The 11,638-nt window shown below is 42.8% G+C and overlaps 1 protein-coding gene across 1 annotated transcript; it reads right to left on the bottom strand.

Annotated features, from left to right (window-relative positions):
• Positions 1-9,604: 9,604 nt before the first annotated feature.
• LOC109786267 (uncharacterized) lies at positions 9,605-11,638 on the bottom strand. Its single transcript, XM_020344850.4, has 3 exons — positions 11,195-11,638; positions 10,192-10,607; positions 9,605-10,114 (listed from the first exon to the last, which is right to left on the bottom strand). The coding sequence occupies exons 1-2, from the start codon at positions 11,476-11,478 to the stop codon at positions 10,571-10,573; spliced, it is 321 nt and encodes a 106-aa protein (XP_020200439.1). The 5' UTR covers positions 11,479-11,638; the 3' UTR covers positions 9,605-10,114; positions 10,192-10,570.

The following is an 11,638-nucleotide window of genomic DNA, read 5'->3' as shown; positions in this document are numbered from 1 at the left end:
TGGGGCTGATGAGGAGGAAGTCTCCAGGGTTCCTCACCTCCTTAACTGTTCCATGGGCTCCTTTCCTTTCAAGTACTTGGGGCTGCCGATATCCCCCTTCCATCTTCATTCTCAGGTTTTTAACCCTTTCATGGCCAAGGTGGGTAACAGAGTCATGCCTTGGCGTGGTAGATATAACACCCAAGCTGGGAAAGTGAGTCTCATCAACGCCTGTCTCTCTTCCTTACCGATTTTCACTATGGGTTTTTTTCCTACTTTCCTTGGGCACCCATGCGGGCTTCGATAAACACAGAGGAGCCTTCTTCTAGAACTCTGCAAATAACAAGAGGAAGTATAGGATGGTCAAATGGAAAATCATTTGTAGACCCAAAAGCCTTGGGGGACTGGGCATCCTTAACACAGTGGTAATGAACAAATGCCTTATTGTAAAATGATGGTGGCGTATTATGACAGGCAGTCCTGGTACGCTCTAGTATGATGTATTAAAAGCTAAATATTCCCCCACTATTAGCCCCATGTTTTCTCCTGCTTCTAATGGTTCCCAATTCTGGAGGGATCTGGTTAAAGTTCGTGATGTGTTTCGGAACCACGTTAAGTTTGTTGTCAGGAACGGCCGCTCGACTCAGTTTTGGATGGACTAGTGGGTTGGGGACAAAACTTTAGTTGTTCCCTTCTCGGTGTTGTTCTCCTATTGCTCCAACACTGAGATATCAATCTCTGAGCTCTCTCATGTTGGTTGGGATCTGGGTCTCCGGAGGACTCTCACTCCTGCAGAGTTGGCGGACTGGCACCGCCTCGCTGCTATGTTCCCTATTCTCTCGGAGGATGAGGAGTCTGTGACCTAGCCGCATACATTGTTTGGTTCCTTTTTTGTCATATCCCTTTACGCCAGGCTTAGTGCTGGATCCCCCACTTCCAAATTTCGACAGATCTGGGTGGCTAGGATCCCCCCAAAGATCAAGGTCTTCCTCTGGCAGGCCTTTAGAGGCCGCTTGCCGGCTGCTGATCAGATCTGCAAGCGCAATGGCCCGGGCTCTGCCCTTTGTGCCCTGTGCTCCGATGTGGAGAACACGGATCATATCTTCTTCTCGTGTCCTCTGGCCAAGCTGGCCTGGGGATGTGTTCGGTCTTGGATGGGCGTTAATTGGAACCCTCACTCCTTTGCTCACCTACAGATCTTGGCAGATAACATTAAGGGGCAAGCAAAGAGGCTATTCTGGGTTGGTCTGGCGGCCATGTGTTGATCCTTGTGGACTACTAGAAACAAATTCACCATTGAGGGTGTCTTTCCTAACAAGCCTACTGATGTGCTTTCTAAAATGCTTATCTTCTTGCAGCAGTGGAAATTATTGACTAAACCAGCGGACGTGGATGGCATGGTGGAGCTTATCAACAAAGTTAAGGCGTCGGCCAACCAGCTTTCCAATCCCCACCCTCAGTGAAGCGGCGAGCTTTTGGTTTATCTTAGCAGTAGGTTGTTGGCCTGCGTGCCTTCTTTATCTGAACCGTCGGGCCTGCGTGCTTGTATTCCTTGCTGTTTATGGGCAAGTTGCCTTGGTTCCTTTTAAACTCTATGTGCTTTGGTGCTACTTGGTACTCTGCCTGGTGGCTTTATTTATAAAGTCGGGGGCTAGCCTTTTCTCTAAAAAAAACTCTTTCATGTCCTCAATACGATGCTTGAGAGCATCCACGGATTCCTCCACCAGCCTTTCATGCTTGATGCGGAGCATGGCATTCTCGTCCATAAGTTTCTTGATGATAACGCCCATCCTCTTCAGCAAGGCAATGGTCTCCTCGTGCTGCTTCGTCCTTCCGGCGATCTTCGCCCTCAGCAGGTCGCGCTCGGTGCGGAGCTTTGCCTTGTCCTCTCCTTGTCCCCGGATGACACCAGTAGCATTTTCAAATGAGGCATTCATCTCGTCCTGCAGTTTCATCTAGCCGGAAATCCGATCCATCAGGTCATCGAGCATAGCGCGCACGCGCTTGTGAGAGTTCTCACCTGCCCGCGAGATATTTTCCCAGGCCGCCACGGCGCGGGAGGACCTCTCTGCTGCATTCGCGACGCGGCGGGACATCTCTGCTGCTTCCGCGGTGCGACCGGACTAGTTTGCTGCATCGACGGCGTGGCGGGACCTCTGTGCTACTTCGACAGCACGGCGGGACCTCTGTGCTGCTAAGGCAGCGCGGCGGGACATGTCGGCTGCTTTCGCGGCGAGGCGGGACATCTCTCGTGCTTTCGCTTCCATGCTTGCCTCTCCCTGATAGTAATCTCTCGACCCAGAGCTCATGCGGGCCATGGCAGACGCAAGGGAACAACGATGAAGGACTTGTTTGTTTTTGTGGATGAGGAGTTGAGGAGGAATGTGCAGTCATCTTGGAGTAGGTAGTATTTATAATCGAGTACTAATACGCTCCTAAGTGGGAAACCGTTTAGGTTTTGATCGGTGTGAACATGTTTGCAATTAAATATAGCGTGGTAGTAATTTAGAATGTGACGGGACGCAAGCTCAAAATTTATTGACGGTTCTAGTTTCGAAGTGCAGCACTATTCCCAGATGGCGTAATGTGGGCACGCGTTCTCGGCCGCGTACGTGCCATTTGCACCATAGGGTGCACCACAATAGGCGATGTCAGCACACGTCTTGTTCCATCAATTGTGCGCGCTCGTTATTACCATCGTGCACGCTTCTTTTAATTAGAATGTGTGCCCGTCTTGCGCACACACCTTGATCTGTCTAACTGTTTCTGTTTGTCCGTGTGAAGTGTATGTCGTCAATCGCAGATACCTTAATCTGACTGACCATTTCTGTTGTGTTGCCTAATTGCATACAGTTCATCCGAGTGAACTGTATGTCATCAATCGCACACACACACACATTGATCTACCCGACTGTTTCTGTTTCTGTTGTGTTACCTAATCACAAACAGTTCATCCGGGTGAACGTTATGCCGTATATCGCACATACCTTCATCTGGCTGCCCATTTTTGTTGTTAAGCTCATCACAAACAGTTCATTCAAGTGAATTGCCACATATCGCACACGCAACTATAATCTGAAACGTGTTTGTTGTCTCCGCCATCGCAAACGTTTTATATCTTTTTTGACGGTTTTATTACATCACCAATTGTGATTAATGCATCACACACAATTTCGTCGAATGGGTCTCTGGTTGTACAGTCGCGTTAGGAGCATCCTGCAGTAGTGTATGCATTTTAGGATTCCAACAAAACATGAGTGGCTCAATTGTTATTGATGCAATAAGTATATATGATGATCCACAAACGTAGGTATCGCAATAGTCTTCGAAGAAGTATCACAACTCAAATTTATTGATTCGGCACAGTAGAAGCCAAAGAGTATTTAAAAACTTTAGCAGTTAGCGGTCGAGTTGTTCATTCAACCACACCTAAAACAATGCTTATTTGCAAGAATTATTAGTAGCAATGACAATATGATGAATGAAGTGGTGTACTTGACAAAGAGTATCACAGCAGCAAATTTACCCGCAGCTGCCGAGTACAAGTAACTTTAAAGAGAGCAATAATAGTATTAAACATAAGCATAGGGATGAATATTTGAGACGTTGTATGGACGATTTCTGGGTCACACTAGCGAAGAAAGTGGGCATCAATCACCGATCGAAGAAAAAATACTCCCTCCATTTTTATTTACTCCGCATATTAGATTTGACTGAAGTCAAACTTTCTAAAGTTTGACCAAATTTATAGAGAAAAATATAAACATTTACATTAACAAATCTATATGATGTGAAGATATATTCAATAATGAATCTAATGGTATTGATATGTTATTGTATATGTTAATATTTTTGTCAATAAATTTTGTTAAAGTTTACAAAGTTTGATTTTGACCAAACCTAATATACCGAGTAAATAAAAACGGAGGGAGTACGCTCTGCTCGCTCGAAGAAATCCCTCCCGCTTCATTTTTGGGCCAGCCCATTTAGCGGTTCGCTTGTTTATTTTCCTCGCTCGCTTGGGACGATCGCTGTACTGGTTCTTGGTCTGGTTTTATGTGGTCTCTCCTTTTCTTTTTATCTTCTTTACCTTTTTCTTTGTTTCTTATGGGTTTCTTTGTTTTTTCCGCTTCCTTATTTTTTCGGTTTTAACTATTTTCATTTCTCTTTTTTTCTACAATTTCTTCCGGTTTTCTTTGTTTCATTCCATTTCTTTTTTTTTCAAAGTTTTTTTCCTTTTTCCTTTGTTTTTGATACTTCCATTCTGTTTCATTAGTTTTATTTTTTATTTTTAGGTTTTATTTGTTTATTTATTGGTTCTCATTAGTTTTTCTTTTTCTATTTGTTTATTTGGCTAATTTTATTTTTTTCAGTGCACGGTGAAACATTTTGTTGGTACACATTGAACATTTTTCATACATGATGTACGTTTTTCGAAATGAAAGTTGTAATTTTTTTTAATACATGGTAAACATTTTAAAATACCTAGTGAATACTTTTTAGTTGCAATAAATATTTTTCACACATAGTGTACGTTTTCATATACATAAGAAACATTTTATATACATGTTTAACATTTTGTAAAGTAAAAATTAATAATTTAAAATATATGCTTTTTGGTGTGTACTTTTATTTCATGTCATTTGAACATTTTAATTGTACTTTTATATACATAAGAAACAACTTTTTATAGACGTTTCAATATATTTTCAATACATAACATTTTATCATACACACTTTTTTTATACATTTTCATTACAGGAAAAACATTTTTATATACACGTTTAACAGTTTTTAAATGCTTGATTTATATCTTTTCAATACATGATTAACATTTTTCAAATGCTTCATTGACTTTTTTAATACATGATTAAATTTTTACGTACACATTGTGTATTTTTGGTATGCAGTTTTGTATACATGATAACATTTTTTCTATACACATTTAACATTTTTCAAATGCTTGATTAATATATTTTTTTCTAATTTCTGACATAAATCATGTTTGTAATATATATTTTTTTAGGATATTTGGGAGTATAAAAAAACAAAAATTAAAATGAAAACATGAAAAAGCAAAAAAAATGGGGGCTCTGGGCCGGCCCATCTTGGCGCTGAGAGGTGGGGGGACCTCGGATCTTCAAGATCTTTATGTCTTCGTCGACGTCGAGTGATCATCATAGTTATGCGAGAATAAATTTCCTCTCGTCCTTTTGGCGATGCCATGAGGTTTGAGAGTTTTCTATCCTCGCAGATCCGACTATTTGGATCTGATGAGTTTATGTTGTTGTGTCAAATTTTTTTGTTGGTCTGAATCTTTGTGGAGGTGAAATATTGCATCGACACCATAGTGAAGATACAGTGATTTAATGGCCTGCACTTCTAGGGGGATCACCCCCGGCCCAAGTACGTTCATCGATTAAGGCTTCCCATCTTTTTGGATGAGCGACTCAAGGCGCTTTCAAGAATCATTACTAATAATGTTCGTGCAGGTGAAAGAGTGACAACACCATTGCTCCAGTCCAATTGCAGCTTCTTTACCAAAGTCTTTGGAGTATTTCTTCGAGCAGATATTGATACCGCGAAGAAGGTGATTTCAAGAGATTTCATTGTAATTCTTAGTCATAGGAGTTATTTTGTATTTTCTTTAATCTTAGGTCCAAATCAGTGTACCTATAATTGTTATAAGTATGAGTAAAATTACAGGTGTTTCTAAAAAAACACTACACCTCGCTATAAGCGAGACCCCGATGCCTATTTGACGCTGCCAACGCCAGTTAAAGGCAACTCATCAAACTGGCGCACACCCACGTGCATCCTGGGCTTGAACCATTTTTCAAAACCTTCAGAAATATTTGCGGGTAGTGATATTCAAAGTACCAACCTCAATGTTTCCTTCCAAACATAGTAACCAACTCGGACGGCTCACCTATTGTGCCTACTAATACTTCTTTTCATGTTCTGCGCCTTCGAGACTCCATTTTCTTTTTGTTTTATGTTGGCCGATTTTTTTCCCTCTTCTCTTTCTCATTCTTTTTTCATTTTATTTTCCTTTTTTTAATTTATGAACTATTTCTTCAATTCATGAACTTTGATCAAATTCATGAATTTTTTTCAAATGCATGAATGTTTTTCAAATTCACAAACTCATTTCAGTTTTTATGAAATCCCGCAAAGTTTTTTGAAATTTGTGTACTTAAAAAACACTATGATTTTTTTTCATTTTTCCTGACTTTTTTCAAATGTCATGAACTTTTCCAAAACATTTGAACTTTTGTAAATTCGTGAATTTATTTTCAAATTCACACACTTTTTAAAAATTGGTGAACTTTTTCCAGATTCATGATTTTTTTGAACTCACAAACTTTTTTCAAATTCATGAACTTTCTTCAAATTTGCACTTTATTAAATTAGTGAACTTTTTACAAATTCATGAATTTTTTTTAAATCTATGATTTTTAAAATATTTGTGAAGCCTTGAAATGTCATGAACTTTTCACAAATTTCATTTTTTTAAGTCTTGAACTTTTAAAAAAATAAACTGTTTTCGCAAATTTGTGTAGTTTTGTTCATAAAATTAGAAAATGTTCATATATTTTGAAAACACATTGGCCATGTTCATATATTTTGAAACCACTTGTCACAGAAAAGGCTGCGACAAATAATTCGGGATGGAGGGAGTAGTACACTAGATCGTACCGTAGGATTTTCTTTAAGGGGGAGTGGGCGGAGGGGAGGTCGTAACGTAGATAATCTCTACCCCTATAAAAATCCGAGTCAGTGGTGATGGTGTGTCTGCCATTCTTAATTTACAACCATCGGATCTGCATTTAACGGACATGAGGCAATTTGTGGCGATTTAGCAGAAAGGCGCCCGCACTGAGGTAGATATTTTTAGATAAACCCATGTCTCTCCCGACTAGCCACATCTCAGAAAAAAAAAGCTCCGTACAAACATGCAGCAGTAGGCAGTGTCAGAACCGATCTATCGCGGCGGTTGTTGTCGGCACCGTTCGGCCCACACTCCTCGCCACCCTGTTGCCCACCACTACCACGACTCTCCCCTCCTCGCTGTCTCCCCCACTCCCTTCCTTCCTCCGCCCGACCACGACAAGCACGACACCGATGTCGTTAGTTGGCCGACACGTATCCTGCTTCTCCTCTGTTGCAGTAGTCCGACCACCCATCATCAACACCACACCCCCCTCATCCTCATCGTCCCCTCCGCCCCCTCCCACACGTCTCCTCCTCTGATGACCTATGCACCACAACTTTGCCTCCGGCGGCGTCTGTGCCCCAACAAAGCCCCTCATGCCTCCTCCATTTCCCGCTGCAGTAGCCCCCTGCCACCACTGCCCCCGGCTACGTGCTGCTCATCCTCGGCAACATTACCTCCACCTACTACTAGCAAGGAGTAGATTTCTTGTGATTTGTGTTTCTCCTGAAGCATATCTTTTGCTTCCAGAGTAGGCATTTGGCTTTTGTTTTTCCAGCCACAGTTTATTCCATTCACCGATATTGTGATGTATAATGACTATAGAGTCATGCATAATTAAACATATCTTGCCCAGTCTCAAGATGGTCTTGTCAAGCACTACTTCAACTTCGAAACCAGGCTTTACTTCCTTTTCTCTATCTGTTATTTAGTGTAAAATCTTCTTGAGAGATCATTTGTTTTTTATTGATGGAGGTGACTGGTTTTCATTGTTTGAAATAATAAATGCTTTGTTTGCGCTCTACTCTTATGAAAGAGCTCGTGCTTTGTTCTCTAAGAGTTGACCCAATTGCGAGTATTGTACTCCCTCCGTTCCTAAATATTTGTCTTTCTAGAGATTTGAACAAGTGACTACATACGGAGCAAAATGAGTGAATCTACACTCCAAAATATGTCTATATACATCCGTATGTGGTAGTCCATTTGAAATCTCTAAAAAGACAAATATTTAGGAACGGAGGGAGTAGTATTTTGTTTCCAGCGAGGAACTCATTGAAATACATGTGCGAAGTGACCTAATAGTTTCACTCGTGAAAATATTATCAAACTAACAGATTTGATGGTGTCATATTCAGTATGTTTTTGTTAACCAGAGATAAAGATATGTGGTGTACATGTGTAGTCTGATAAGAGTTATTTTGCATGAATAAAGAGAAAATATTTGGTCTGGTAAACACCCTCATATGTGTAATACCAGATCAATCACTAAGTGAGGCAATTTGGCTATATGGATCTGGGGAGCCTGGAACTTTATTTTATTTGAAAAGGATATTTAAAAATTCCAAGACAATTGATTCTTCCCTCTGGTATAGTTGTTCTCCACAAATATGTAAAATTCCACTAAATACTATATGATGATGTGCATGCTACGAAAGAAATCAAACAATTTAGCCTCAAAACAACAAAAATTTCTGACTAAATCCGGTTGGCTGCTTCGGAGGCCAGGCCAGAGCAGAGTGAATCCGCGGCGACATGCTTGATGAATTTGGACGAGGGGCGACAACATGGTGACACAGCTTAACTATTATGTTGTGATTCAAGAGGTTTTGTGATGACAAAGGGGATTAAGTCGTTGACTGGGGGTGCTGGTAGGAGGGGGTTTGTGCGGGTGTCCAATTAAAGTGAGATAATTGTCCCTCCCGCTATGAGGCTATGTATATGTTTCTCCCATTGCAACGCATGGACATTGTGCTAGTAACGAAAGAAAAACCAACGAACTTGAGGAAGCGAGCATGCGCGAGTGGGAGGTGGCCCTATTGGGCCGCGGCCTGCAAACAAAGCTAGCGAGCATCAGCTATCCTTTTTGGCTCCTGAAACGCCGCAAAGGAGCACTCAAACGAGATATGGGCGCGCCAATCAATTGCCACGAGGATACACTATACGAAAAGAACCATACGTAGATACTGGAAAGTGGGCCAAAACAGAGCATCACTTTGAGGGATCTTTGATTCTTTTCTTTTTCTTCTGTTGTTGTCTTCGGGGCGCCGCTGACCCTATAGTTTTGAAAACATATGCATGCAGAGAAGCACTGTCACTTGCAGATGATTTATATGTTCAAAATCTGATGGTGGCGTCTGACCGCCAGGGGGTGGTGAATGACATAGTTCATGGGATGGGAGGTCCTCACAACTATGAAGCTCATTGCTCTTATGTTCATGAAATAATGAGCCGTAGAGATAGCTTTACTCATTGCTCTTATGTTCATGAGGGTAGGAATCACAACTATGAAGCTCATAATCTTGCCAAATTTGCTTGTAGACATGTTTGGTTGGGTTCTCCTCATAACCTAAGACTTGTACCTATGAACGTTATCTTGAATCAATAAAGTGGCAAGATTTCTCCAAAAAAAAGATTCTTCTTTATTTAACAAAGAACGGATTTTTATTAATTTAAAAATGAAGCATCAAGTGGATACAATACAATGAGCACACACCCGGCCTCTGCATAGTTAGGATGCACACAACCAACACCAGCGCGCACACACAAACAAAAAACCACTATTATATGTACCATCCTCACCTGCATTGAAATGCTCCGACTATTATACATGTCCAGATGAAATACCAACTCATACCCCATAGAACAAAAATATTTTCTTCAGGAGAGAGGAAGGCCGGTATAGAACAAAAATAAAGGAAAAACTTCATTTTGTAAGACTTGCTCTACAACTGAGGGTGGCTTACAACCCGAGATTATAAACCTGCAATACCAATCGGCACACACGCACGCACGAGGCTCTAAAGCACTCATCTAAACCTGTACATGCACCTTACGTCCACTAGCAATCAACCCATAATAATTTACACAACCATCACACAAAATTGCTGCTAGTACAAGTGCACACCACTCACGTGCCACCCGCGCGCGCACACACCCCAAAAACCTACTTCTCCTGTTTTTCACAAGGATCAAACGGGGCAACAGCAAAAAAGCATGGAACGGAATACAACCACCTGGCTGGGAAGGACGATACACACACACACACACACACATTCCCTCGTCTTCACGAGAAGCCGACTGTTATCCCCAGCAGCCACAAGAAGAGCGTCCACTCGAGCATGAACATGGTGTGGAGGTACGACCGGTCCAGCGTGAACCCGAACACGGTGATGCCGGCCTTGTTGTTCTCCAGGTAGGTCACTGCAACAGCGTTTTTCATCAGCCCCAAAGATCATCTCAGGGAAATTCGACGAAATTTACGCTATGATTATACATACCTAGTGTCTGCCTCTTCTGGAAGGAGATCAGGTGTGTGTGAAGCTGGAGGAACTTGGGACACATTTGATTGCTCGCATCGTTTTTTGCCCATTTGCATACTTGTTCCAGTTGAGCCTAGTTGAGCATATGCAGGGAAAAAACCAACATCTAGAGGAACTTGGTGTTCTCCAGTATGTCCTCATCGCCGGTCTCCTCGCTGGACTCTCAACCGCTCTCGTCCTAGGGGTACCCTTCCAGCATGGAGTTCTGGTTGGATCCCGGATCTATCTCATCGTCCAGGACCGGCTCGATAGTGCAGCAGCCAGCAGGCGTGCCACTTGGTGGTCTGGCCAGTAAGGGCCTGCGCCTGGTGAGTGATCTTGGCGGCGCTGCTCAGGATTATGATGAGCCTGAACATGAGCACAACTGAACATAGCTGCGGAATTCAACATGAAGATACATTAGGATCAGTATCTGAAAATATTGCTGAGTCTGCACGGCTGACACAATGTAACAGCTGTCCAAAAACTCTTAATTATTTGGCCTCTTTTCAGTTCGAAATGCCGAAAGTTTACTGCATATATTTGTTTTGAGTTAAGCTGCTCGTAAGTAGCAGCTTGTCCTAGCATAAATACAGTAGTGCTGCCAAATAGCTGAAGTAACACTGAAACTAGAACTTGTAATGATCTGTTAGATTTGTTTTTTCGATCAACAGGGGCTCACCCCCAGCTCCATTTTCATTGAAATCTATGACAAGATTTGTTAACACAGCATAGGTCACTGTTTGTGATTATGACAAGATCTGAAAGCTACAGGAGCTCTACACCTTATATACACTGTTCCAACCCCCTTCAGTTTGTGATTTCAAATTTTCAATAGGGTAATATCACTGATTCATGGCCCTACTTGTACCTTTTCACAAAGATGGCACGCCAATTAGCATTCAGAAATGAATGAAGTCCCATTTTCAGGCCCAGCGACAGATCGATGGCCAGCAGAGTGAATCAGGCAATCGAAGCTTACCGCGAGCTCGCCGGTATGGAGGAGGTCGTCGATGGTGTCGTGGCGCGTGGTGAGGAGCACGGAGGCGAACCGGCTGGCGGGGTCTGGGGTGCCGGATCGGGGCCATCGGCGTCGACTTCCGTGTTGTCGTAGAAGGAGCGAACGGCGGCCTCGAGGGCCCAGTTGTGGCCCTCGAGGAAGAAGGCCGCCTCGTCGGGGGTCGCCGAGGTGACGGCGCAGAACGACTCCACCAGAGACTGCGCCTCCGCGGCCGGCGGCGCGTGGGTGGCATCTCCGGCGGCCATCTCGGCTGCGGCGGCCGTGTGTCTGGCTTGGAGGGCTTTGGGAGGAAGCCTTCTCTTGGCGTTTGCCTCCCCGTTTTACCGCGTCGTCGTCGTTGGGCCGTCACGCCGCGAGATTCTTTACTTGGGCTTTGAGTTTGGAGAAGCTGTTGTTTGTTTAGCC

Source organism: Aegilops tauschii, chromosome 7, assembly GCF_002575655.3.
Source record: "Aegilops tauschii subsp. strangulata cultivar AL8/78 chromosome 7, Aet v6.0, whole genome shotgun sequence".
In the NCBI taxonomy this organism is placed as follows: Eukaryota; Viridiplantae; Streptophyta; class Magnoliopsida; order Poales; family Poaceae; genus Aegilops; species Aegilops tauschii.
The sequence above is the reverse complement of the archived record's forward strand: the minus strand, read 5'-3'. Positions and strand labels throughout refer to the sequence as shown.

Coding starts and splice junctions, on each gene's coding strand:
- LOC109786267 (XM_020344850.4), bottom strand. CDS start 11,478: ATGGCCGCCGGAGATGCCACCCACGCGCCGCCGGCCGCGGAGGCGCAG. Junction 10,608..11,194: donor TCCATACCGGCGAGCTCGCG/GTAAGCTTCGAT, acceptor TGAATTCCGCAG/CTATGTTCAGTTGTGCTCAT.